A 22,798-nucleotide genomic window follows, 5' to 3' on the forward strand; every position below is an offset into this window, starting at 1 on the left:
CTGCGGCGGCGCGCCCGATGACGGTGGAAGTCGAAGTGAACAACACGCCGATCACGTTTCAGGTTGATACGGGAGCGGCGGTGTCGATCATCGGCAAACAGACCGCGCGTACACTCAATGACCTGAAGCTTATCAGGTCGGACCTCACACTGTTCACAAACACCCGCGAGAAGATAACGCCAGTCGGGATGGCAGACGTGTCTGTGCGGTACCAAGGCCAGGTTGCCGTGCTTCCGTTGTACGTCGTGCGGGGGAGGGGTCCATCTCTCCTTGGCCAAGACTGGCTGACCCGCATCAGGCTAGACTGGGCCGCCATTCACCTTGTGCAACCCGTGCCGAGCCGATGGGAGGATAAGTTGGAGAATATTCTTCGAAGACATCAAGGTTTGTTTTGCGATGACCTTGGGAAACTCAAGGGCGTGGAGGCAAAGCTCTTCCTGAAGGAGGGGGTGGTTCCTCGTTTTTGTAAACCACGACCGGTGCAGTATGCAATGCGGGACAAGGTCAAGGGTGAACTGGATAGGCTGGAGGCCTGTGGAGTGATCGAACGGGTGTCGTACTCAGATTGGGCCACCCCGGTCGTCACGGTGCTGAAACAGAATGGAGACGTCCAATTGTGTGGGGACTTCAAGTCCACGGTTAACCTGGGGCTCAGCGTGGAGCAATATCTACTGCCATCAATCAATGAAATATATGCACGATTGGCGGGGAGTCAATACTTCACGAAGCTTGATCTGCGTGATGCTTATTTTCACCTGCCGATGGATCCCGGGTGTAGCAACCTTTTGACAATCAACATGTGTCAAGGGCTCTATCGATATACCCGACCCTGTTTTGGGATTGCTTCGGCCCCCGCCTTGTGGCAGAAAGCCATGGATCAGGTTTGCATTGGCCTGCCCGCTCAAACCTACCTGGACGATGTGCTCATTGCGGGGAAAACGGCGAACGAGCATCTTGCGAACATTGCCCAAGTGCTGACGAAGCTAGAAGCGTGCGGCCTGCGCTTGAACAGAAACAAGTGCGCGTTCTTCAAGCAGCGATTGGAATACCTCGGGCACATCATCACGCCAGAGGGGCTGTTGAAAGGCCCTCGGAAGGTGGAGGCGATTCAGCACATGCCACCGCCTCGCGACAAGACGCAGCTGCGCTCGTTCATTAGTATGGCCCAGTATTACCAAACGTTCGTGCGTGTGCTTAGCTCACAGCTTGCGCCGTTAACGTGGTTGCTCAGGAAGGACGAGCGCTGGGCCTGGGGGCCTGCACACCAGGCGGCGTTCAACCGCGTCAAGCGGCTGCTCACAGAGGATACGGTCCTCGTGCACTACGACCCTGCGCATCCGCTCTTATTGGAATGCGACAGCTCTGCATATGGCATCGGGGCAGTGCTCTCCCACAGGATGGACGATGGTTCCGAGCGGCCTGTTTGTTTTGCATCCCAGACCCTGTCCGCAGCAGAGTGGGAATATGCCCAGATCGAGCGCGAGACTCTCAGCCTCGTCTGGGGTGTGCGGAGGTTTCATCAATACCTGCTGGGGCGGCATTTCACTTTGCAGACGGATCACAAACCACTTCAATTCATCCTGAGTCCCGAACGCGGGGTACCGGTGGTAGCGGCCATGCGGATACCATGGTGGTGTCTTTTTATTGCTGCCTACGATTATGATATTCAGTTCCGGAGCACCGAAAAGCATGCTAACTGCGAGGGCTCTCGCACTTGCCTTGCGCGGAGGGTCCAGCTGCGTCTGAGTCGGCCGACCAGGTTGATGTGTTCGCGCTGGGCCAGGTCCAAAGCGGGCCGATCACGGCCAAACAGGTCGCGGTGGAATAGGCTCATGATCCGGTGCTCGCCCATGTCGTCCAGACGATTTCTACGGGGAATTGGAGTGATCTACCTTCAACACCGGCATTTCAGCCTTTCGCATCGCATGCATCGGAGCTGTCGTTGGTCCAACGGTGCGTTATGTGGGAATGAGGGCAGTGATTCCACCGAAGTTCAGGCAGCGGTGTTTGGAGGAACTGCATGTCAGTCACCTTGGCGTTGTGAAGACCAAGAGTCTTGTTCGTAGCCTGTTGTGGTGACCGGAGTTGGACAAAGACATTGAGCAGTTGGTTAAGCGGTGCACCACGTGCCAAACAGATGCTGATAACCTGCGTCGAGCTTCGGGACTATGGCCTATCCCAGACATGGGCCTGGCAGAGGGTCCATGTGGATTTTGCGGGGCTGGTTGATGGCGAAATGTTTTTGATTGTGATCGATGCATTCTCTAAATGGCCGGAGGTTGTAGTGATGCAGCACACATCAGTAGAAAAACTGCGGACGATCTTTGCTCATTAAGGATTACCCGAGGTTCTGGTCTCTGATAATGGTCCGCATTTCATTGCAGGTGTATTTGATGAGTTTATGCGTCAAAATGGTATTCGACATCTAAGGTCCGCACCGTATCATCGTGCGACGAATGGGCAGGCGGAGGCATTTGTTTAGATGTTGAAATGGGTTTTGCGCAGAGGGGATGTTGCACCTATGCAGACGGTGGTCGATGTCTTTTTGCTCCAATACAGGAACGCGATTCATCCTGTCACGGGCGATTCTCCTGCCATTCGTCTCTATGGGCGGGCATTGCGGTCCAGACTGAATTTGCTACGACCTGGAGAGTCGGTGAGTGGGGCGGTGTCGTACCCGACGCTGCTGCGCGGTTTGATGCAGGACAGTGGGTAATGGTGCGCGATTATTTCCACGGTTCCAAATGGGTGCCGGCTGTGGTCTCTGTGGTACTGGGGCCGGCGAATTGCATGGTGCGGACTGATAGTGGGGAGGTGTGGAAGCGGCACGTGGACCAAATGCATGATCGCTGTTCAGCATCACCCCCCCCCCCCCGTTCCGAGCGATGTGGGACCCCCACCTGTGATGTTGCCGTGGCCAGACGATGTATCGCCAGGGCCGGACGTGTCGACGCCCGCGAGGTGTTCACCTGATTCAGTCCTGCTCGAGGACGACGAGCAAGCTTGTCGGCCAGGGCGGTTGTTGTTGCGGATGGGGCAAGTCCGGCGAGGGTGTCACCTCGACCAAGCCGGGAGGCGTCTGAGCCTGGGACATCTGGCGTCGCTGCCCGTCCGAGGCGGGTCTTGAGATGGCCGCGGTACTTGGAGGATTTTGAATGTTGATTGGTTTCGTTTGGTCATGTTATAATTGTCATTTCATCATTTGAATTGTCATTTTACGAGTAGAGGAGTGTGCTGTATCACGTGATTGGGTTTTCGTGTATCATGACTCGCCCGCTAGGGGTGGCGGTGATGTATATCCGGTCGGGCAACAAAGTGGAGGTACTGCTACGCTCTCGCTCTCCATGTTCCGCTGCGCCTCGGATACCACAATGACCACTCTGACAGAACTACATAGTTTCTCCGCTGAGATGTAGCAACCTGCCGGAAGGATAACAATCTCTGCAGCACTTCACAAATCTAGGCTTTATGGGCGAGTGGCCACATGGAAGCCACTCCTGAGAAAAAGGCACAAGACAGCATGCTTGAAGTTTGCAAAAGGGCACATGAAAGACTGAGCATAAGGCAAGAGATTCTGTGGTCTGATGAGATGAAAATTGAACTCTTTGGCCTGAATGCAAAGTGCTATGTCTGGCAGAAACTGAGCACAGCTCATGACTCATCTCACCCCATCCCTACCATGAGGCACTGTGGTGGCAGCACCATGCCATGGGGATGCTTTTCAGCAGCAAGGACAGGGAGATTTGTAAGAATAGAGGGAACAATGAATGGAGCCAAATACAGACAAATCCTTGAGGACAACCTGCTTCAGAGTGCAAAGACTTTAGACTGCGGTGAGGATTTCAGTTCCAACAGGGCAATGACCCCAAATATCCAGCCAAAGCAATACTGCAGTGGTTTCAGAACAAGAATGTGAAAGTCCTTGAGTTGCCCAGCCAAAGACCAGACTTGAATCCCATTGAGAGAATCTGTCGTAAGACTTCAAGATTGCTGTCCATCGACGCTACTGATCCAACTTGGCAAAGCTTAAGTAAATCTGCAAGGAAGGATGGGAGATAATCCCCAACTTCAGATGTGCAAAGCTGAGAGACATACCCAAGAAAACTTAAAGCTGTAATTGCTACCAAAGGTGCATCTACAAAGTATTGACTCAGGGTGTTGAATACTAATTGATGCAAGACATTTTAGCTTTTCATTTTTACTGAATTTGTAAAAATTTGTAAAAAGATGTTTTCACTTTGTCATTATGCAGTAGTTTGTGGAGATCGGTGACAATTTTTTTTTAATTAAATGCATTTTAAATTCAAGCTGTAACACAACAAAATGTTAAAAAGTCAACGGGTGTGATTACTTTCTGAAGGCACTCTATCTTGAATGACATGAAAATCTGATCAATGGTAACATTAGTTATTCTGTTTCATCTAACCTCCAAACTATCATCCTCCATTCTAATTCATAAAATCAACTATCTTAACAATAACAGTGAAAGACCATAATAACAGACTCGATACTTTGATGAAAGATTCTCAGGAATGCCACCGTTGTGAAAGCTACTACTGGTCCAATGAGGGACGTGATGGCTGTGTACCCATGCCTGAGGAATTCCTTGCCTCCACCGATCCGATTGCAATTGTACTGTTGTCCTTTTCCGTAATTGGACTATTGCTTGTGATGGTGATTGTTTTGTTGATTTTAAAGCACAAAGAACTCTCAGCAGTGAAGGCTGCAGGCTTTGAAGTTTATGCTGTATTACTGATGGCATTGGCTGGGTGCTTCTGCAGCAGTCTGTTGTTTGTTGGGAGGCCATATTCAGCTGTCTGCCGGTGGAGGGAAGCAGCAACAACAGCGTTTATTGCACTGACCATTTCTTGCTTGATGGAAACCACAATATCTTTCCTCATCACCAATGAAAGTAAGTTTTTTTCTTCTTTTTTTCTCAAGGCTTAATCCCAATAGTTAAGGATCAGCAACTCAAATATGCCTTTTTCCATTCTCTTTCTGCATAGTTTCTTCTTCTCTCAATCCCTTATTCTTCAACAATCTTTCCACTACACCCCTCCAGCATAATGTCTGTGTTCCTCTTGATATTTTCCTTGTAATTGACTCATTCCATACATCCTTGATCGATTCCTCATGCTTTATTCTCATAAAGTGCCCAAGCCATTGCAACCTCAACTCCCTAATCTTTTGTATTACACATATAATTTCGGCTTTCTTACGCACAGTATCTCCTCATTCCTCAACTGCTCTCTTCATGTTACTCTGGAAATCCATCTCAGCATTTTCATCTCTGTCCTCTTCAGCAACTTTTCCTTTCTCGTAAAGCCCATGTTTCTGCAACATCTAATGTATAAAGCTCATTCTAACCACTGATGTACTGACTGATGCACTGACTGATGCACTGACTGATGCACTGACTGACTCACTGACTCTGACTGAGATTAAAGATCGCTACCTTCTGGGTGACATAGAAGGCTGAAATGTTGTGTGCCGATGGACATAATGCCAATACACCAGGAAAAATCACAGAACCTTCGAAAAACATCCGTAACTGAAAAAAAAATGCAGGTGAGCGACCCGAGACAATAGGAAAGCACGGTAATTTTGTATGCTGATGGACATCGAAGTCGATACACCAGGAAAAATTACAGAGCCATTGGAAAGCATCCATAAATGAAAATATAAATTGATTAAAAAATAAATGAAAATATACAAATGAAAAATCAAATGCAGGTGAGCGACCAGATCCATTGGGGAAACACTGTTCGTAAATACAATATGTAAGCATACCCTGCCAGTACATTATAAACATCTTCCTCAACATATTGTATATTCTTAGTTTCAATTGTCTTAGATTGTGCCATCACAGTTGGTAACAGTATCCTTCTATCACAGCTCACACCACTAACCTCCTTCCACATTATCTATGCTCCCTTCGCTCTTTTCCAGACTTCTGCTTCATAACCTCTCTGTTGCTTTAGTGCTGAACCAAATTATTTTAATTTGTCCACTTGTTTCAGTTAGTCACCTTTTCTAACTGCAATGATGACCTGTCTGCTCCAGTCTTATTACACACCATAACCGCTGCCATTCGTTCATTAATCCTCAAACCCTGCTTCTGTAAGCTCTTTATGCCATTCAAACACTCTTCTCTGTAGCAATGACTGACGCACTGACTGATGCACTGACTGACTCACTGACTGACTCACTGACTGACTCACTGACTGACTCATTGACTCTGACTCAGGGCCCTGTCACACCTTGAAGTTTTAGCCAGCGTATGGCAATGTATCAAAATGTATGTAAAACACTGGCATACGCTGAACTATGAATGTATTTTTCAGTTTTGGGCGTATAATAACGAGTTGGACATATGCATAACGTATTCGTAACGTACACAGAACGTTTCGATAAGTTATAGATAACTTATACCAACGAATGCTTAGCGTGTTGTCGGCGTTCACAACCTATGCCCAACGATAGTCTCACTTATGCACAGCGCGCGGCAGCATATCGTTGACGATCACATGGCATAGCCTATTAATAGGCTGCCGCTCAACGATTTAAATTGCTGTCGCTCGACTACTTTAATCATAACTGCACTAGAAATCGAAGTGTCAACATCACCGTCATGCCGAAAAAAAAAAAAAATGGAGTCTGGAACACTGACGGGTTCCTCCTGTATGAATCCCATTTTTATATACCAATTCCCCAAAACGCTGCCAATACGCCATTAAACGGTAGCTGTAAGTTAGAAACACGTTCAGTAAGTTCTGTGGTCATCTGGAAGACGTCAAATACGTCTACATACTTCAATATGCGTTTGAGATATGTTTCACATAGGTTCAAAGCCCGTTACTCATAGGGTACAAATAAGTTTCGGGTGCGCTAGACATTACGTCGACGTATTCGACTTATGAGTAACTTACAAGTAACGTGTGTCTGTGTGTCAACGATCGCATAACGTGCCTCCAACTTATGGCCAGCGTATGCGGAACGTGTGAGTCATACGCCGAGCCCATCAGAAAATTTTGAGCATGCTTAAAATTTATCGACAAGCTCGGCATACTACGGCGTATGCCAGCGTGCTTCAGCGTGCTCTTAACGTATACAAAACTTACCCATAACGTATTTGACGTGTGCCAGCATATTCGCCAAATTTTTTATACGTCGGCATATGCTGGCTAAAACGTCAAGGTGTGACAGGGCCTTCATATTAAAGATTGCAACCTTCTGGGTGACGTACAAAGCTGGAATATTGTGTGCCGATGTCCATCAAAGCCAAAAATAAAAATAAAAATAATAATCACAGAACCTTCGGAAAGCATCCATAAATGAAAATGTGTATGTATATATATATATATATATATATATATATATATATATATATATATATATATATATATATATATATATATGTATGAACTTGAAGGGCACTCGGAAGAGCCCATACCTCAGCCACACAATGCCTGATCCATGAGAACATATCGAGCCCATTACATTTTTGAAATATCATGCGATATACTGTTTTTGGTCCTATCTCTCAATGACGAATAACTTTAAAAATTAAATTCTGTATCCAGATTCTGATTCAGATCTTCACTAAAATCGAATCAATTTGTCCTTACCACACACACCTGTCCACTGAGTTTAATCCGAATCCGTCTGCAACTTTTGAGATATCATGTTGTATAATGATGTCACCCAATCCCTCAATGGTGAAGAATAACTTCAAAAATTATCAGTTCTGAATCCGGATTTGGATGTTCACCAAAATAGAAGCAATTCTTCCTTGTCACACAACCAACATCTCAACCAAGTTTCATCCGAATCCATCCACAACTTTTTGAGATATCATGCTATATACAGTTTTTGGCCCTCTCTCAATGGTGAAGAATCACTTTATAAATTCTAGTAGTCGGATTAGGATCTAGATCTTCACCAAAATCTAAACAGTTCGTCCTTGTCACACACAGAACCTGTTCACAAAATTTCATTCGGATCCGTCTGCAAGTTTTTGAGATATCTTCGACAAAAAACAGACAGACAAACAGACAGAAAGGAGTGAAAACATAATCTCCTTCACCATCGGTGGCAGAGGTAATCAAAATTAATAAATGAAAAGAATAAATGAAAAAAATAAATGCAGGAGAGCGACCCGAGACAATGGGGAAGTATGGTAATTTTTGCTACACACCTTCCGAATCAGTCAAGGAGAAGAAGGTATCTTCTCCTCACTCCACACCTTCTTGATCAACTCGACATTCCACTTTACTTCCCCAAGCCCTCATGCCTTCACGAATTCCACCGATGATGCACAGGCTTCCCACTTTTCATTTTGTCAGGAGCTTTTCTAACTTTTTCTTCCTCTTCAACATTCCTCTTGGGACCCTCAGTGCTACATTTAGTAATTTGTCAAAGTATTCTTTCCACCTTCTCTTAATTTCCTCATCTCCATGTAGGATTGAGCAAGCATAGTCTTCAACTGCATACCCTAACCCCCAGCCCTGTTTTGCTTCTGCCTCACTCATGATAATTCTATAAGTACTTTTCTCATCCTCTGGTTTTTATAAGATATCATACTATTTGTGCGCTACTTCCCTTCTTGCCTTTCCCAACTGCTATCTTTGCCTCCCCTTTTAACCTCACACCATTCTCCTGCTTGACCCTCTCATGGAATCATACTTGAAACTCTTGTGTGTATATACAAGGTCCATCTAAAAAGTAAAGGGACTGAGCCTGCTGTGTGCTCCACTTGCACAACTTGAATGAACGGGTTGCGTCACAGACCTTTGCAACATTCCAGCAATATATATGATTGGTGATGGTTGATTGCACTCATTGTGTGATTTTTTACAGGTCGTGCTTTACATGTTGTCTCGTCTGAGTTATTTCGCTATGAGTCATGAACAGAGAGCCAATCTGAAGTTTCTTGCCAAGCTTGGCAAAACACCTTCCGAATCCTTCGCAATGCTGCAGCAAGTCGACGGGGAAGAAACGATGTCACGTACACATGCATTTGAATGGCACAAGCGGTTCAAAGATGGACGGTAGGAGATTGAAGGCGATCCACAGTCTGGAAGACCTTTAACGAGCAGAACGGCGGACAACATCCAGGGTGTGAAGCAGATGGTGCGTGCAGATCATTGACTCATGGTGAGGATGCTTGCTGAGGAACTTTCCATCAACAAGGACACTGTTTGGAGCATCATCACTAAAAATCTCGAAATGCGTAAGGTGTGCACAAAGATGGTCCCCAAGCTGTTATCTGAGGACCAGAAACTGCAAAGTCACTCTCTGTCAAGACATTATCGAACACCTCGAGGACGATCCAAACCTGCTCGGGAGAGTCATTATTGGCGATGAATCATGGATATTCGAATGCGATCTCGAGACCAAACGGCACTGGCGTTCACTGCCGTTACGGCAGAGTCGTCAGTGGAAAAGTCCGGCATCACCCAGACCAGAGAAAGCAAAGATGTCGAAGTCGAAGGTCAAGGCGATGCTCGTCACGTTTTTTGACATCAAGGGCATCGTCCACTTCGAGTGTCCACCACAGGGTCAAACACTGAATCAATACGTGTACAAGGAGATACTCCGGCGCCTCATGAGATCATTCCGGAACAAGAGGAGGGATTGGTGTGAGAACAACGCCTGGGTGTTCCACCATGACAACACCCTTGCTCACATTGCCCTGAGCATCCGACAGTTTCTGGCAGAGAGGAACGTGCCAACTCTGGAGCAACGCCGGTATTCACCAGACTTGACCTCGTGATTTTATAGATACATATATATACGTTAGGGTTATGGTAATTAGATCATGTGAGCATTAGGTAACGGTATCCATTAGACAGAGGACCCTAAGTCACATGGTCGAGTTATTGGCGTTCACTGTCGATTATTGACCCGACGCATCACGGAGTTATCCATGTGCGACAACCTGCTATTCAGGAGAGTCTGGTGGAAACCCGAGGTAGTTCCCCCCCCCCCTCTCATGGTCTTCTTGTCTCCCACCCCGTGTGCTCAACAATATATACATATATATATATATATATATATATATATATATATATATATATATATATATATATTTATATATGTATATATATATATATATATATATATATATATATATATATATATATATATATATATATATATATATATATACATATATATGTCTGATTTAAGGTATTAAAAATATGCGTCAAAGTCAATTGCAAATATATTCAGAAAAATTTGTGACGTTTCAAAGTAAGATTTTTCTCAAAGTTTTTGTCCAAAAATTACATTGCATTTTGAATTTGTGCAATGATATTTTACTATATTTCCTGTGCTGCTTCAACATGCTGTTGCAGCTTTTGTGATTATAGCCTTGTCAGGATGCCAAGGTTTCTCGGAGGGTGAATGTTAGTCTGACAGAGCAACGAGTAAGTGCCACTCACACGTTTGGGTCCATCATCATAGAAAGATTGGGGCAGCTCTATGGCTGAGTGTTTGGCCTGTTCACTAGCCACTGTCGTAGTGATGTATTCTAGTGTCCATAGCAAGATGTATAGATGTAATCGTGTCCTGCACTGTCACCATTGTGACTGAATGAAACATCTGAATGACCTCTGTCATCCGTATGTGCTCCTCTGAATTTTCCAGGGGTACACCACCATCTTGGAAGCTTATTCTGTTCCAATTAGTGATTGCATTTCCACATTTCTGCCTGGCTTGGATATTAATACCTGTTATCTCCTGCATGTTACAATTCTGCCACAAATGGCTGACAATATCCTGTTTTATGCCATTTGCAATCCTCTATAGGACGCATCTTCTGTCATCATTCAGAGGTGGTCATCGCCACCACTCCCAGCTACCATAACAAGAGATCATCACCTATTTGCCAACATTTTCCTTGTTCTTATTCTTGCTTCTTCAGCCATCGCTACTGTTTTATTTCTTGTCACAGTTTATTCACAATTAACTATCTGACCCTGCGCCAGTTTTGTGGACTTCAGTATTGTTTCAATAGAGTTTCAATAAGTTAAAGTTCAGGAAAATGGAAGGTTAAAGCGAGCTTGGGTTGTATTGTTATTCCTGGTTTGCCAATGGAGAAGTTTGTGTTTGTAATAAAAACAAATATATTTAATCAGTAATTGTACCGTTTTCTGTCATCACTGTACTTGTTGGACTCAAAATTCCTTGGTTATTGGAATCAAATAGCTCTGTGCTTGGGGGGTGGGGGAGAGTAGTGACCATCTAGGGGGGGGGGCTTAACATTGCAGTCATACTTAGGATCATGGCTTAGTCATCCTATCCCTGTGGGTAGTCATGTAATAATATCTCACTCAGGTATCTTATTTATTCTTTACGAAAATGGCAAGTGTAATTTTAGTTAATGCCAGGCTTCTTCCAAAATGCTTTGACTCCTGCCTTGACAATTTCCTTTTTCTGATCTAAGTTGTTAACAATCCTTAACAATTTTGGTATCATATGTTGTAACAATATTATTTTGTATTACACTTACAATCCATATATATTAAAAGAAAGGCAAAGTATTTTTACCCATGACGAAAAACAAGGTCAAAGCTTTGATTAATGATGTGTATATTTTACATTTCTGTTTAAACCAACAGAAACCACACCATTTTATGGATTACTCAGGAGCATCAAGTATTGGCAAAATATGGTGTGGATCATTGTGATTTTTTGTCCTCATGTTGCTTTATCTATGGCATGGGGGTTGTCTAGTCACAGTTCACCTCACAATAATTTGCTGTATCGACCTGGCACCATCGTTGTTGAATGTTCAGGAACATTGTCAATCTGGGCTGTATGCTCTCTTGCCTACCTCGGGTTTATCAAAATTTTTTGCTTATCCTTAGCCATCAAGGCTCACAAGTGTGTGACATCAAAAAGGAGGCAAAATTAGTTACTTTCAGTCTGCTAACTTGCTTCATGATTGTCTTTGCCTTTGTTCCAGCATACATCACAACATATGGTCGCTTTGCTGTGGCTACAGAAATGTTTGCTATCACTGCAATTGGCTATGGTGTTCTTGGTTGCATTTTTGTTCCCAAATGTTACACTTCCTTGAAGGCTAAGTGAGTGTATATTTGATAGAATATATTTGTCATGGTGTCATAAACATTGTTCACATTTTCTGAGGTCCCAGCAATAAACTGTTTCTCTTTACATCGTAGTATCAGTGCTTTCTGTTTAACACAATTCAGTGCATATATTTTTGCATAAAAATGTAGGATAATGGAAGAGCATGGTGACAGAGGGTATAAAGGTAATGTATTGGCATGACAGCGAGGTCATACGCAGACAAAATAAGCCAAGGAAAGAGCAAGCAGGAAAAGAAGAGAGAGTGACAGTAAGAATGGAGGGAAACGTAGCAACCTTCAAGTGAGAGGGTAGGGCTAATGTAAGTCGAAATGTTGTGGGTAAAGATAGGGGGGGTGATATAAGATGGTCGTGGACTGCCTGCAGGAAGATCTGGAGGAAGAGTGTGATTGATCATCTTCATAAGACAGTAACACAAACAGGAAATAAACTGAGCATACATTAAATAGATAATGAGCCTAAATTTTGGAAGTTTAAACAGGAGGCAGTTGCTGGAACATGCATTATTGGGGGACTGCGGAGGGTTATAGTGTTTAGAGATCAGTGGAAGCTCGATCAGAGGAGAGGTGGCAAAAAGGAGAAGCCACAGATCTCTTTGCAATGTGAGAGCAACAGAATTTGTGTTTTCACCTCCTCACAGCAGATTCCAATAATGTTTCGAGTTTTATGTTCCACAGAATCCAGGAGAGACAGGAGTGTTGCTGTGGTGCACCAGTCCATAGGGGAGAGCAGTACTCTGTGTAAATTGAATTATTCATTGAATTTATAATGGTGTAAAAATGCGAATTCACTTCGTTTAGTGCTTTGATAAAGAATTTAATAAATATATTCTGAGAAAACTAGTAAAGAGCAGAATACACACATTTCACTGATGTCGTAAATAACCTTGTAAAACCTCATCTGTCTGATGACCATCTAAGTCTGCAGCAAAAAATGACGATCTCCCCGCACACCCCCGCCCGGGGCTGTAAGCAAGCTCCAAAACAGACCAATTATCCTTTTATATTGAAATTTAAAGTCCACAAAGTTCCATCTGTTGCTGAGACATGGGTAAAGTTCCCTGCTAAAACTAGACTTCCGGTTCTGGGTTTGGAGCGTCGACAGGAGTAGGGTGAGTATATGGATTCTGGCTCACTTTTCCCCATGTAAGTGAATGGGGGATTTTCAGCGATTCATATTTTTTTTCCCTAAAAAATAAACCCCCTTTTTAGCCCAAGGTATATTTATTTGTCTCCCCTTTTTAACCTTGGGGCACTCTATTCAAATAACCAATGCAACAAGATAAAGATTTGTTCAAGTAGCAAAGTAGTAACGTGATTTGTTAAAAGTGATTCTGAAGAAATATCTGAAACATGTAAGCCTTGGGACACTTTTTCAAATAACCAATGCATATTGTTTAGCTCACTCATTGAACCTATAAAGATTTGTTCATTCTCAAATTCCTTCAATAGTTTCATTTTCTTTGCACAATAATCCCCATCTAAAATATTGAAAAATAAAACATTTGAATCTTTATATTTTTCAACATACCCCTTTTGTGTCATGATGAAATGATATACTTCTCTTAATGATCTCATCTGACCACCTCCTGAGCCTCAGATTATTTTTGCATAAGCCACGCCCACTTTCAGAAGCCCCGCCCACTTTTTCATAAGCCCCGCCCACTTTCCACGACATATTCCCATGAGCCACGCCCACTTTTCCTAATCCCCATGCACTTTTATGAAGCCTCGCCTGCTCTTACATCATTTCCAGTAGGCCTACATCTCTGACTCAAAGAAATCACGAGAAAATTCTACAATGTTATGGTTTTGAAAATTTTCCCAACGAAGGCTTGCCTGAGCTTGCCCAGGGAATTTCCAAAGGAAACCACCCCCACCAGTCTTTCGCTATAAAAGATTCAACCCAGACTCCATTTTAAAAAAAAATTACAAGGAGTGCTGTACCGTCCTTGAGTAGGATGAGCTTGCTTGCCGATCGAATATTTGTATGGAACTAAACCTTCAAGTTGATGAACTGGATTCAAACCTTTTATCTGTTGAGGTAAGATTTTTATTTTCCTATTTTCAGTTCCTTTTAAGCATCGACTCATTTAATAATTCAATAACTTAATTAATACAATATTATTTTCTCTCACAGGAAATTGTATCTGAAATACAATATGAAAATACCGATCTTGCCAAAACTTGTGGTGAAATTGTTGGCTTGGTTGAAGATCTTATGAGCGACCAAGACCCACAGAATGAGCTCGTCCTTGATGACCCAACCAAAGAGTTATACCTTGGAGACCTTATGAGTGACCAAGATCCACAGAACGAGCTTGGCCTTGAGTGGGATGAGCTTGCTTGCAGATCAACTATTTGTATGGAACTAAACCTTCAAGTTGATGAACTGGATTCAAACCTCTTATCTGTTGAGGTAAGATTTTTATTTTCCTATTTTCAGTTCCTTTTAAGCATCGACTCATTTAATAATTCAATAACTTAATTAATACATTATTATTTTCTCTCACAGGAAATTGTATCTGAAATACAATATGAAAATACTGCTTTTGCTTCAACTTGGGGCGAAATTGTTGGCTTGGTTGAAGACCTTATGAGCGAGCAAGACCCACAGAACGAGCTCGACGTTGATGGCCCAACCAAAGAGTTATACCTTGGAGACCAGCAAAATCCTGAAAAAGAGTTTTACAGCAATAGTACTCATTGCGAGTTATCAAGACAATACCTACATGACGAGTTATACCTTGATGAGCCAGAATACAAGTTTTATCTGGGAGACTCACAAATTTTGAAAAAATCAGAAAATGAGTTCTGCCTTGATGGTTTAAATAACTACCTTGGAGACTCAGGAAAAGGGTTCTGCCAAGATGGTTCTAAATATGGGACCTACCTTGGAGACTCATAAATTTTGAAAAAATCAGGAAACTTTTGCATAAAATTGTGAGTTATCCTTTTGAGACTTTGTAAGTTGGTTTTATTTTGGAGACTTGAAATGTGGGTTCTGGCTTGATAACTCACAATGTGATACATATCTTGGAAACCCAACAGGAATGTGGTTATACCTTGAAGACTTGGAAAGTTGGGTTTATTTTGGACACTTGAAATGCCATCACTCTTTGGGATCTAAACCTATCGATCTAGTTCTTTGTCAGATGGTGCTTGATGGGAGCAAGATCAAGAAAGTTCTGGGAAGAAAGTGCAGGCTTACTCCCCCTTTCTACGTCATCAAACCTGAAAGCCTTAAAAGACAGAATTGGAAGAAGAGAAAAAAAAAAACCGTAAAAAATATATATTGGTGGAAATCTCATTTTGAAAAAGACATTATGTTCGACGAGGATTGAGTTGGGGTTGAGATTTAAATGTGAGGGTTGGGGTTGAGATTTTGAATGTGAGGGTTGGGACACACATGCACGCACGCACGCACGCACACACACACACACACACACACACACACACACACACACACACACACACACACACACACCAACAAACAAAAGTTAAGCCTTGACTATTCAGTTGAGGATTCTGTGTTTGGGGTTCACAGATGTAGGAACGTCCCCCTTGACACATTATATACTGTTATACACCTCGGACTTGGCCCTCGAGTGTCCACAATGGTGTATAGTAGGAGGGAGTGAAGCGCCAAGCCATTGCTCCCATTGCACACACACACACACACACACACACACACACACACACACACACACACACACACACACACACGCATACACACACATACATACATACACACATACACACACACACACACACACATGCATACACACACATACATACATACACACATACACACACACACACACACGCATACACACACATACATACATACACACAAACATACATGCATACACACACACATACATACATACACACACAAGCACACACACACACACACACACACACACACACACACACACACACACACACACACACACCAACAAACAAAAGTTAAGCCTTGACTATTCAGTTGAGGATTCTGTGTTTGAGGTTCACAGATCTAAGAACGTCCCCCCTTGTCACACATTATATACTGTTATACACCTCGGACTTGGCCCTCTGGTGTCCACAAAGGTGTATAGTAGGAGGGAGTGAAGGGACAACCCATTTCTCCCATGGGTATTATCTGCTTAGTTTTGTCTTTTGTAATTCCTGTGAATAAAATGAACCTAAAATCTCTTCCCCTTCCAAATCATATATCTTTTAAGTCCAAGGAACTGCATCTATTACATAAACAATTTTAAAAAGTTTGTTCGTCCATCGTTTAATATAACCTTTTTCAAAATGAGATTTCCACCTATATATTCTTACTATATCAACAACTTTGAACTGAGGTTTTCTGACATTAATCTCTTTTTCATATTTTAATTTTGTAAATGTTTCTGATGGTTTCATATTTATTGACCTGTGAAACGTGTCATTATACTTATCCACAATATCCTGAATAAAAGATGACCATTGTTGTGAACCGAGTTGTGTGAATTTTTTATATAGTCTCTCTTTTAAGGTACGATTAAAACGTTCAATACAATGGCCTTCCCTTCATTAAAGGTACTGTATAATGTAATACTGTTATTTTTTAGAAAATTCATAAATGTCTTGTTATAAAACTCTCGACCCTCATCAGTCCACAATTTTTTAGGTTTTCTCTTACTTTTATTAAACATCTGTTGAAAGGATAACATAAGAGTATCACCTGTTTTGTTTTTTAAAGGGACAACGCATGTGCATCTACTCCTCAAATCGATAACAGTTAAAGCATACTTGTACTCCTTATCATTATTGAGTTCAATCAAATCAGCGGACCAGATATAATCTACTTCCTTGGAATAAACCTTCCTTCTCTGAAACTTTGTGAATACTGTTTTACGTAATTCATCAGCTAATTGCTCTTCAATCTTAATGACATCATTGGAGCCTATTAGTTTTTTGAATTTCCAAGTCCAACTTTCAATTTAGCACTGCTCATCTTCTTCACGATGAACCGATCAACTTTTTCTCTCAAGGTTGGATTTTGTATCAGAGAAAATTATACAACATTTCTCTATCGGCTTCATGCTTTTCTTCCAACGTTGTGGTATTCCCGTAATCAATATCGTGCCCCATGCACACTTCATCAACCCTATTGATGGGTTTGCTCCATGGTTTAGGATTGTCTGCCTCATCTAATCTTTTGTCCAAGTTTGTGCCTGGACCACAGAAAGAATACCCTGGTAGATGAAATTCCCCGGGTATTCCAGTAGTTGTAAATTTACTTCCTGATAAAAACTTTTGTATATCTCCTCCGAGTTTGTGTTTGGAGGTAAATTGATATTTTTTTGAACCACACACCAAACATATACCTTTTTGTATAACCCTGTTATTTTTACTTTTAAAATACGAGATATTTTTAGTATTAGTTTTCTTTTTACATTTGAGACAATAACTCATTTATTTATGAGAAAAATTCTGACAGAGTGCAAAAACCTTTTTAGTTTCCAACATGCACATTTGAATCTTAATTTTTAAAACATAAAGAATCATTAGAAATGCCTTCACTCTCTCCTCCATTTATTAAAGAAAAAATAAAAAAACTTTAATTAACATCAATATCCTCTCCATGAAAACGATGTTAACGTTCTTGTCGAAAATACTGCTTATAGACTTGTCAATTCTTTGTTTTCCTCCTCGGTGGGTTGAGTTATTTTCTGTACTACCACCAATCTTTTTCTAATCTCACTGGTTTCCATATTTTCATATTTATTCAGTCTCGCTCTTTCCTCCCTCTCCTCCTTCTCTCTCCTCTCTTCTCTCTCTCCTTCTCTCTCTTCTCTCTCTCTTCCTTCTCTTTCTTCTCCCTTTCCGCTTTCTCTTTCTTCTCCCTCTCCTCCTTCTCTCTCTTCTCCTTTTCCTCCTCTTCTCTCTCTTCAATTTCCTCGTCCCTTACTATCCTTGAATCGCTTACACGCCATAGAATATCATACATATATTCATCAGGATTTCTTGTTATTCCTGTATCCACAATATTTTTTTTTACAACAGGAAACCAATAAAATTTATTTTGCATTTCTAAAAGAGCCTTACGTTTTCTTAACTTTATAATTTTTTTCATTATCTAACATCCCAATTAAATCTGAAGTTGTCGGTTTATCAACATCAGCATGATGCCAATGTTTTCTTGAAAATACCTCATTCTTATGTTGTAGAACATATTTATTAAAATACCGAAAACCCTTTTCTCGAAGGTATGCTTGGACACAAAATGACAATTTTCTTTAAGCCTTCTTGCCGGTAGAGGTTGCCACCATTATTATTTTTTTTCATCACCACTATAATATTATATTTTCCCCGCCATGTTTTATATGCAGAAGACTCGAGTTCAAAAATGTTAAGATTTATTGCCGCATCAGATAAAAAACCATAATGCCTCAACAATGTGAGGCTGGTTTCATGTCATCATTTGTAACTTAATTTATACGTCGGGCATAACCCAGCCTGGCCCAGCATATTTGATTTATTTGCGTCTGTTATCCTGATAAAAAAAATTATGTTATATTATGTATACGAAGTTGCAACATACCTACGCCCATAACCATTCTATAAAATATCTACATAGCCCATAACCATTTAATTATAAAATATTATACACATACGCCATACGCCATCACCATTCTATTTATATCTGTAATATGTATATATACAAACCACCACCACCATTTTTGATTTCCCACCACCAGCAACATGTATTTCCTTCATCGCAACATTTTTCATGTTTTTTTTCACCATGCAACATGTATTTCCTTTTTTCACCAGCAACATGTATTTCCTTCATCGCACATCCTATTCCCTTTTATGAAATAACTGAAGTAGCTCATTAATTTTAGTGGAATGCTCGAGGATAAACAATATTTTATGTCTTGCCCTTTGGGGCCAATATGCATAAAGCCTCCGATGATCCCACTCTGGAGCATCCCACATATAGCTGACCATGGGAAAAGCAAGGAGTGGATAATTCCAGGACTGCTACTTTCAATGACTGTCCTTGTTGCTTATCGATAGACATTGCAAAGCACAGGCATACAGGAAATTGTAGTCTCTTAAATTCAATCGTTGAATTTGATGGAATGAGTGGAATTCGCGGAATGAATACATCTTCTCCTTTCGCACATCCTGTCATGATTGTGGCCTCAGTTACATGTGGTCGTAGTCTTTTCACAATCAGTTTAGTTCCGTTGCAAAGTTTTGGTGCATCTCGATTACGTAATAACATAATAGGGCATCCAACTTTTAACGACAGAGTGTACAGAGGCAATCCTGGTAATTCCAATGAGTTTAGAAATTCTGTGGGATAATGTATGGCTTGCTCAGTATCCAGTGTGGTGTCAATAGACTTGTGACTATGTTGTTCGCCGGGAACTACTTGTAATAACTGATGGTTTATTACACGGACTGTTTCATTAAGTGGAGCCAGGATTGTTCTTTCACAGAGCCACTGTATGTTTTTATAATTAGTAGCTAAATTGGGATACACATGAGCCTCTAATTCTTCCAGAGATGAAACTATTGTACCACAGTCATCGGGAATAGATATTACAACATTTGTGTTCGGGATTTCACCATTTCCAAGTTTGAGAAGTAATTGTGCGAAAATACCAGCATCTAAATCACCATATAATTTGAGCCTCATGTTTGTTGTGAGATGAATAGTTTGTACGAATGTCCAGAGGTATGAAGATTTTAAACTGGCTTTCATTTCATCAGTTGGAGTGCCACGGGGCACTACAGGTAAAGTTTGTCTGAAATCGCCAGAAATAACCAGCGTAACTCCACCTATAGGCAGTCTACTCCTCTTAAATATCGCAGAGTTCTATATAATGCTTCGAATGCATCCTTAGGCGACATCGTACCTTCATCCCAAACTATGAGGTCACAATTCTTCAGCACTTTTGTTGCTTCAGTTTGATTGCCAATGCCACAAACCGGATATTCCATTGTAGCTAAGTCAAGAGGCAATTTGAAAGCAGAATTCGCTGTGCGGCCACCTGAAAGTAGTGTTGCGGCTATACCGGATGAAGCAACGGCTAATGCGATCTTTTTCTGGCTCCTCATCTTAGCAAGTAAAAGGTTGAGGACAAATGTTTTGCCAGTACCACCCGGGGCATCCAAGAAAATATCACACCACTTCCCTCTTGAACCGCTTCAGAAATCAGTTGATATGCATTACTCTGATCCTGTACCAGAAGCGGCTCATTGTCAGAAACAAACTTTCCGAGAGTATCTGTGTTGTAGTTTGTTTCACGGAACCATTCTCTACTGATGGTAGCGCTTTCAGACCTATTAGAAGAGGGAAATTCCCACTTAGTTAAATCTTTCCCGCTCATGTATAATACCAAATCTTCAATGTATATCAGAGCTTCATTGAACACATCTGGTGTGTACTGGATGTCCTCTTGGGGATGTTCACTTTGGACGCTGTTTTTTACATCCTCAGACAGGGCCTCTTTGTGAATGTCCCATAGGCTCTTGGGATCTGACATCTCACACGCAGTTATCGTAATAGCAAATAGATACCTCATGGTCGATGGGGATTGAGAAACAGTTGCCTCTTCAAGCGTGGCATTCCAATGGGCGTCATCTTCTCCGAGTCCGAGGAGATTGCAAGCCTCACGGAATGTGCTGCAAATTTGCCCGTCCACTGTTCTCAGGTAGGTGAAACTCATTGGACCTCGTTTCACATGCAGGAGAAGGCGGACGCAGAAACACTCAAAATTATTGGGATGTACTGTGTACACTAGACCCAATGCGTCAGATTTGTAAAAACCGGGATATCCTGGAACTTCTGAACCTTGCTTCCTCCTGTTCCAACGTTTCTGACTCGAGTTCCAAGTGAAATACGTTGGCACCTGAGCATACAGTAGAGTTCGAGCAAAGTAATCAATTTCGCATAGTTTGAAAAATGCCAGTAAGTTAGAAATTGGAGGTTCTTCCGTCGGAAGTCGATGACTACCTGTATGTACAATAAAATATGACTTGTGTTAATCATGCATTAAAAGAGGCGTTTGTTGATGTGAATAGGGCCTATGATAAGTGTGTGTTGAATGCATGTCATAATTCGGAAACGGGAATTCGGAATTAACTGTAGCACTATTTTTTCATTCTATTGCAAATGGCATTTTCCCCACGTCAATCGGCTGAACTTGAAAAATTAACGTTACTAAAAGTGTGTCGAATGCATAAGTCATAATTCGGAAACCGGGAAGTCGGAAGTCATTGTCTTCAATTGACTGTGGTATTAATTTCTCATTATCGAGCAAATTCAGTTGGTCCCATGTCAATCGGCTGAACTTGAAAAATTAACGTTACGCAATCAGGTGATGACGTCATAATTCAGAAACCGGGAAGTTGGAAGTCATTGTCTTCAATTGACTGTAGCATTATTTTTTTCATTCTATTGCAAATGGCGTTGGCCCCATGTCAATCGGCTGAACTTGAAAAATTAACTTTACGAAATATCTTACTTTACAGTAATTACTTAAGTAAAGTAATTACTTTACGGAAATTAATGAAATTTATTACGAAATAAATAAAATAATCCTGTTTTTTCTGTTTTCATGATATAAACTTGGGCAAAACCATAATTATATTTACCCTTATAAAATTCTTTTATTTGTTGTTTACTAATCGTGACTCCACAAAACTCATTCTCTATACCAAGTGGATAATATTCTTCCTTATGAGACTGATTTAATTGTTCCAGGTCTTCAAGGTCAATTTTAAATGACCAATTATACCCTAAATCATTCATATCATACCCCCATTGTTCTATTTTCATGCAAACGATACGCCCTTCTTTATAAAAAATTATTTTAATTCGAACACTGAATTCTGTATGACCTGGAGATAAAACCAACACTTCTGTATCTTTGGAATACACGGCCGTTTTATTTAAGGATATCTATTTATATATATATATATATATATATATATATATATATATATATATATATATATATATATATATATATATATATATTGTGATAAATCGCTTAATCTCACCAAGTCATTCACATCAGTCGGGCTTGGATAATTTTTTAATTTATAAACATTTTTCAAATTAATATTTTTGGTTATATTATATTTATGTCGTTCAGCCTGTGCCTTTGTGTAAAAATTTGATAAATCAATATCCAGTTCTTGGGATACACCAAAGATAGGACCATCTTTCCCAACATAAGTCATCTATATTAGATTAAAAATAATGTCTTAAAAAAATTATTTTTGTTGAGTTGAAATAATATATTTAGACAACATTGATCACAACACTTGGAATTTAATTCTTGGACTTGAAATGTTTGATAAACACCATTCTGTAAGAGTTTTATGACTTCAACTGGTGGTGGAAGACCAAACTATCAAAATATTATTTGTCTTGATCAATAAAAATACAAACCCAATGAGAAACGTTCCCATTATTATCTTCTAAGTTCATAATAATATTCTTTGTATGTTTAGGCACGTTTGTTAATTCATCTCTCAGACAAATAACCACATTATGAATTTTTAATTTCTTACAATATTTGACAAGTTGTAAATCTGATGTTGTATTCTTTCCAAATTCTTTAAACCACTCATCAATGCTCATTTATTTGTTAGAAAGATACAATCAATTACCCCTTTTCATTAAT

At 41.1% G+C, this 22,798-nt stretch overlaps 1 protein-coding gene across 3 annotated transcripts in view; it reads left to right on the plus strand.

The window, feature by feature from the left end:
* LOC147035357 (extracellular calcium-sensing receptor-like) overlaps positions 1 to 12,156 on the plus strand; it is a 142,520-nt gene extending 130,364 nt beyond the window's left edge. For all 3 annotated transcript variants that reach the window (XR_015061912.1, XM_085896216.1, XM_085896293.1), the window contains 2 exons: positions 4,523 to 4,912; positions 11,625 to 12,156. Coding sequence is in view for 2 of the 3 variants with exons in the window: in XM_085896216.1 (XP_085752342.1) it covers positions 4,523 to 4,912; positions 11,625 to 11,920 (686 nt within the window). In the remaining variant the exon portion in view is untranslated. The remainder of the gene's footprint in view (positions 1 to 4,522; positions 4,913 to 11,624) is intronic.
* The last annotated feature ends 10,642 nt before the right edge of the window (positions 12,157 to 22,798 follow it).

Source organism: Eptatretus burgeri, chromosome 1 (assembly GCF_056783735.1).
Source record: "Eptatretus burgeri isolate ZD-2024b chromosome 1, Ebu_testis_v1, whole genome shotgun sequence".
Taxonomy (NCBI): Eukaryota; Metazoa; Chordata; class Myxini; order Myxiniformes; family Myxinidae; genus Eptatretus; species Eptatretus burgeri.